This window comes from Trypanosoma equiperdum (assembly GCF_001457755.1).
Source record: "Trypanosoma equiperdum strain OVI genome assembly, contig: ctg_1688, whole genome shotgun sequence".
Lineage (NCBI taxonomy): Eukaryota > Euglenozoa > Kinetoplastea > Trypanosomatida > Trypanosomatidae > Trypanosoma > Trypanosoma equiperdum.
In genome coordinates, this window is record NW_027123713.1 from 71,582 (window position 1) to 78,167 (window position 6,586).

Consider the following 6,586-nt stretch of genomic DNA (forward strand, 5'->3'; position numbering starts at 1 on the left):
AACTAACACTCTGACACGAATTATTTAAGGATCTGAGTGTGGCAAACCATGGAACATCCCCATTTGCAGGTACACTCCCCCGGCCCCATTCGAGTGAGCATCGATGGGCATTATGCCTTAAGTGGTGGGGCTGATGGAGTTGTGGCGCTTCACCCGCTCCGACGGTTCCCAACAGCTCAGCCGCTTTGGGCACGTCAATGCCATACGGGGGCCGTCACATGTGTGCGACTTCACACTGCCCTGCGTCTTGCCATCTCTTGTGGCCGTGACGGCACCGTCGTACTCCATGAAAATGTTATTAGCGACGTCAACGCCACAAGCAACAATAACAGCAACACAAATGCTTCCACTGCTGGAACCGATGCTAACAGCGGGGAACATACGGTGCGCGTCATGTGTCGTGTAACTGGTGAATTGCGGACGGTACTGTTTGATTCAGAGAGACGGCGTGTCTTTATTGCGGGCGACTCGTTACGTTGCCTTCACATGTCACCAAGTGGCTGTGTGGTGCAAACTATTCCTATGTGTGTGCCATCCCCGGTTGTTTCTCTCGCTCTTTCACCGTGTGGGGGCGTGTTGGCAGTTGCGTCTGCTAGCTGTGCGCTAGGTGTTGTTTCAGTTTGCAGCTCGTCGTCAAATGATTCGGCATCGTCGCACTTCTCACGTGAAAACTCCCAAGAGTCACAGGAAAGGGCTAACCGGCTGAAGGACTTGAAGATTGTTCTTCCAAATGTGTTAACACCGGTGGCTAAGCGAGAGGACGAAGTGGCCTATCGCCTCACCTGGTGCACCACTGGAAATGGTGCTTTGTTTCTGCTGGTTCCTCGAGTGACAGAGGCGCGTGTGCTGCGCTTTGAAGAGGCGACCACACCCCCATATACTCATCGGCTTCGACATGTTGGTAATATTGATAGTCTTGGGCTCACGGATCTACTTGGTGTGGCATGTCACCCGTTGAGTGTGCACGTGATATCCGTGCTCCTGGTGAGCGGGGCAGGTACTGTTGTGGGAAAAGTGGATACACGCAAGTGGAATATTGTGCGAATCCGGTCACAAAATTACACGGGCTGTGCGGACGCCGAAGTGGACTCAACAAGTGGCGATGTGGTTGTGGGGACGCTGGACGGGAGGGTGACATATATGAAACGGGAGGCTCCAAAGGCTGTGGGAGCATCAACAAAAGGTGCCACGGAAGGTGAAGGCAAGACTAACAGGGTGTCGGAAAGTGACTGTGGAGGAGCAAAGAAGAAGTTGAAGACGGAGCCATCTGTGAGGGACCGAAGCAGGGACGTGACGAATGGCGATAAGGCGGGGCAACGAAATAACCGGGAGGTGAGGGACGGTGGTGGTCGCGACGGTAGTGACGATGGGTTTATTGTTGACGACGATAGTGGTAGTAGCGGTGGTGTCAAGTCAGTTTCCTCAGGATCATCGGTTATGGCTGTGGAGGAGGATTTTAAACAAGTGGTTGCGGATCTGAAGCGGACGAATCCGACGTACGACGATGAGATCGATCAAAAGGAGCGACCATCCCGATGGCGGAGGGAAGATCCCCGTCGAGTAATACGTGACGTGGAGGATGGTGATGCTACGGGAACCCCCCGCCGGTCAGTTTTCCTCGATGACGAGGCAGAAGAGTCATCAGACGGTAACAGTGACGACGACGGTCGCGAGGAGGAGGATGAGGAGGGTGAGGATGATTATGATGGAAACCATGTCGCCAGTACCGTGAGGGGACATGGTCGAAAGAAATTCAATGACGGTGGTGACAACGACTGTGACAGTGAAGCGGTGGACGTTGGAAGTACATCAAGCTCCACACACTTGCCGAACGACGCAGCTGCCACACATTCGGGCGCAGCCATGGGTGGATCACCTGTCATGGATTACTTCTTTCAGATTGGCGCAACGCCCCCTGGGGAGGAGGGCAGTTGCTACCTTGCCTATAACTCCGTTGGGTACATTCACTGCACAGCCGAGGCGACCACAATTCACTTTCACGATATGTCCCTGCAAGCAGTACGGGTTCTGGAGCGTGGGACAATGCTTATGGCTTCTCTCAGTCCTGTTGGGGCTGCTTTTGTTATTGCGCAGGAGGCTACTGACATGGAAAGTGTTGATGACCTCGTTCCACGTCTTACCATTTACTACCGCACCTTTGTTTCTATTGGCTTACAACCTGATTGGCGGTTGCGACTTCACACGGGTGAGGTGGTGCGTTGCATTGCCACCGGTGTGCGCTATACGGCCGTCGCAACGAGCCGTTACCTTCGTATTTTCTCACTCTCTGGATTGCAGCTCGCCGTAATAAGCCTATTTCCTCGCATTGTAGCGATGGTGGGAACCAACAGCAAAAAAGTGATGCAGGGCTACGGGGCAGATTTTGACCCACTTGCTGTGTGTTACCTTGAGGGGGGTGGGGAGTTGCGGCTTCAGGTGCTCGATGTGGGCTCTAGAAGTGTGGTGGTGCCCGCTACCACTGTTCCAGTCACTACAACACATCAGCTGCAATGGATGGGTTGGTCAGAGGATGGTCCACTTCACATTGCCGACACCGCTGGTGTGTTGCAGATGTTCACACAGAATTGGGGTGGCAGTTGGGTTCCGGTCTATGATCCGCGGTGTATGAATGATCAAACTTACAACCTGTGGATTTGGGGTGTGTGTGATGAGTCCATGCTTGTCTATCGTTCATGCAAAGACGATCCACCCTATCCAGCTGCCGTTGCAAGTGGGTTACCAACTGAGCGGGTATCATTGTTTCTTCCTCTGCTACACTCTGGCACAGAGCGGGATACGGTCATGTGGGATCATCTTATACGCCGTGAGGTCCGCACAGATGAGATAAAGCGACGTAGCGACTTTTATACGAGTAATATCGCGAAACACGATATGTTGCACGACAAGAAGATTATGGAGTTCTTTAATAAGGCACTAGGTGATCAGCAGACCTCGAGAGCGGTGGATCTTGCCACATTTCTTGAACTTCGAGACAATATTGAGGTATGTGCAAAGGAGGCAAACGCAAAGGGACATGCGCAGCTTGTGCAGAAACTTCTCGCCTTGTTGGAGGTGCGCGTAAAGTCCAGGAAAAAGAGACGCTGCTCGTTACCTTTGGAGGGCTCCGTTGTGAGCGAGCGAGAGCGGGATATGTTGTTGAGGAAGATGCTCATGAAAGAAAAGTCTGAGATGAACAATAACAACGGCAGTGGGGATTCCACCAAAGTCCACAGCAGCCTCGGTGCCACCAGCAATGAATGTGGCCACGACAACACCAAAGGCGATGGTACCAACAGCAGCAACCCAACTGCTGGAAGTCCGGACCGTTCTCTGAATCAGGTGGAAGATAAGCCCGAAACCGCTAACAGTTCTTGTGCAACTGCGAGTTTCCCCACACGGCGGCGTGTCACGTTTGCTGACGCTCCAAGCTCTTCTCCATCGCCAGGGAGATCTCTCCGAGCCTCGCCAGGAGGTGCTGGCGCCGTAAGCACCAAAACTCCCGCGGTTCTGGGACCATCATCAGCCTCAAAGGCAACGAACCCTTTTAGCAAGCGGCCCACGGGTGGAAAGGCTCCCACAACCGCTTCGACTGCAGCGACGGCAGTGCAGGCACCGCCGCAGCCCAAGAAACCGATAAACCCCTTCAACAAGTCGGTGAAGGCGGCAACAAGTTCGGTTGATTTGTCAGCTTTACAGAGTCGCTCGTTAACCCAGTCGCCTGAAAAAGGCGCACCACCCTCCACCACCATGCTTGTTCTCGGAGATTCGCAGTCGCAGGATACCTTTGAGGCGGAGGGAAGTGAAGGAAGGACAAAGGACTTAGAAATGGGGAGGGATGTTGTGGGATCACCCCAGCAGCGCTTGTCATCAAACGCAAGTGCTGTGACTCCACTGTTGTCACCATCGTTAACAACTTCAGCTGCCGCTTCGGGGACACCGAAAAGAGGCGATGGTGCTGGCATGCAGTCACCAGAGGCTGCAGCACACGGCCCCGGGTGTAACAAAGGAAATGTTATGCATCCCCAAAAAGGGATTAGTACAGAAACCGTACACCCCGCCACGCAGAAGGATTCTACCAACGGCCTCTACACTGCAGGGGGTTTGGCAACGACAACCACAGTTACCAGAACTCAGAATAATAGTGTAACGACGACTCACTTCGTCCCAAAGGTGGAGCCTTTTCTTTCACCACAGAATGCCGTGTCTTCATCGCTACCAGTGACTAATGAGGTTGCTGATCCGTTCCTCGATGTGAATGATGGTGGTCCCGTTTCGCTTGATTCACTTTTGCTCGATGTGGGCCACGATTCATCGGCAACCTTCACTCCACGCAGCGCCTCTTTCGGAGCGGCTTTGCTGAAGCGCTACCGCGAAGAGGAAGAGGACAACAGTAATGGTAGCGTAGGATTTGTGGTTGAGACCAAGTTGTCTGCGGCTGCGGCTGGTAATGATATCGACGGCAGTGGTAGTGGCGGAAGTCATGACAACGTTGGCTTGTAGGAAATCTTGAGCCACCAACTCAGAGTGGCGCAGCATCGCGCTTTCGTACCATAGAATTTTGTGGTGGATCGGGAATGTGCGTATACACGTACATGTACACGTACACATACACATACATATATATATATATATAAAGGATGCTTGAGGCAAATGTAACTTAAGCTCAGCGTGCCTCGTGAGGGGTGATGGATGAGGACTCGGATCGAACGAGAACATGCGTGACAATGGATAGAAGGGAAGGGAAGGGAAGAGAGGGAGAGAAGTCTCTGTCTGTGTCTGTGTGTGTGTGTATTTGTGTGTTGTGCGGGATGGGGTACATAGAGACATTGTTTGTTTCCAATGTGCGCATAGAAATCGGTGTTGGCAGGATGAAATCATAGGAACAACGGCTATTTATTTGGCTCACTGTGTGCAAGGGGTGTGGAGAGAGAGAGAGTATGTTTGGGCAGGCAAGAAAGAAAAAAAAAAAACTGTCAGGCGCGTGTGTAAAAGGGAGGTTAGGCGAAAGGTAAAGTATTCCAGTTATAGTGTGGCAACAGTATCAAGGCTGATCTCCCTCTATTTGCAGTACATACTGCTTTTTTGCTGCCTGATGTGTTAATTTTCACTAAGATGTGCTCTTCTTTCTATTTATTCGTCAATCTGGCGCCAATTCTTTTTCATCTTTCATCTTACGTTTGTTTGTTTTCTTGTTTCTATTAACCCGCACTGATGAGGATACGGAAAGCATGTGGTCCCAACTTGCCTGCTTTGTGCGTCAGCATTTTCTTCTTTGTTATCCATTTTTCATTTTAATTTCCCTCTGTAAAGTGACATATTGACTAGTAAGGGATAACATCTCATCACAGGCATGACTTCCGCGTACCGCATTCGTGACGCCGCCCCTGCTGACGCTGGGATTATGGTTCGGATGCTCATGTCTCTGGCTTCCGAGACGGAAAACGTGGAGCTTGACGAGGGCGAAGTTCGCCGGGGCGTCACAACTCTGTTCGAGCAAGGGAGCCTCGGTCGACTTTATGTTGCCGAAGAGGTCCCGAAAGGTGACACGAACATCAAAGGGCCATCCGATGGCAACCGGTCCTCTCCACAAATTGTTGGAGTGATGACCGTAACTTATGAATGGTCCGATTGGCGCGGCAAACTGTTCCTTTGGATTCAATCCGTCTACATTATTCCTTCGAAGCGCAAACAGGGTATTTTTCAAAAGTTTTATGATCATTTAATACGCATCATGGCTGAGGACCCCAAATACTGCGGATTGCGTTTGGCCGTAAATAGTAAGAACGAAAAAGCAATCAGGGCGTACAAGCAAGTGGGAATGAAGAGGGAGAAATACCAGTTGATGGGTCGCATGAAAAGCAAATATTGAAGGGGAACTGTGTTTATATGCTTACCTATTTTTGTGTTTTTTTTTCTTTTTTTTTCTTTTTGATTACTGTGGAGAAAAGAGAAGTTTGAGAAGGAAAAGAGGGAGAAAAGAGAAGGGGAACACTAAGCACAAATGGAAAAAGAGCCGTGTCGGCATAAGATGAATTATGCATGCGTAAGTGTGCGACAGACTGGGGGTTTTACTTGGTGGAAACTCCTTGGCTGCGTTATGATTATTACTGTTATTATTTTATTTACTGTTCCCTTTCTATTTCTCCTCTTGTGACCGGTGAAGCTCACAACCGCCATGTTTCCTTGGGTATGTTGGTATTGGCGGGCTGCTTTTTTTTTTCTTTCCATGGTGCGGGTTCCTCGTTTTGTTTTGTTTTGTTTATGTTTATGTTTATGTTTGTTTGTTTGTTTTTCCATCTCTGCCGATAATTCCCTCCCTTTTCCCTTCCATTCGCGTTTTGTACTCCTTCCATTTACTTTTCCCTTTCTTCTTTCCTTTAGTTTTGCCTTTTTTTTTTTGTTTGGTCAAACGCTAATGCTTTCACTCTTTTATGTAATTTTCTTTTGGTAATGATTCTACCGTGTACCGTATAAGCATAAGAAAAAATGAGGAAATCAGCACCGCAGAAAATGATTTTTTTTTTTAAAAAAAGAAAAGAACTATTTTCCTTCTTTCCTATATTTCTAGCTATATATATATATATAT

General features: G+C 49.7%; 2 protein-coding genes across 2 annotated transcripts; both read left to right on the forward strand.

Annotated features, from left to right (window-relative positions):
* Window positions 1–48: 48 nt before the first annotated feature.
* Window positions 49–4,500, forward strand: TEOVI_000858200 (WD repeat and HMG-box DNA-binding protein, putative; the record flags this gene model as incomplete). Its single annotated transcript, XM_067222753.1, has 1 exon — window positions 49–4,500. One exon carries the CDS (start codon window positions 49–51, stop codon window positions 4,498–4,500), a length of 4,452 nt encoding a protein of 1,483 aa, XP_067078854.1.
* An 850-nt stretch (window positions 4,501–5,350) lies between these two features.
* TEOVI_000858300 (acetyltransferase, putative) lies at window positions 5,351–5,869 on the forward strand (the record flags this gene model as incomplete). Its single annotated transcript, XM_067222754.1, has 1 exon — window positions 5,351–5,869. One exon carries the CDS (start codon window positions 5,351–5,353, stop codon window positions 5,867–5,869), a length of 519 nt encoding a protein of 172 aa, XP_067078855.1.
* Between the last annotated feature and the right edge of the window lie 717 nt (window positions 5,870–6,586).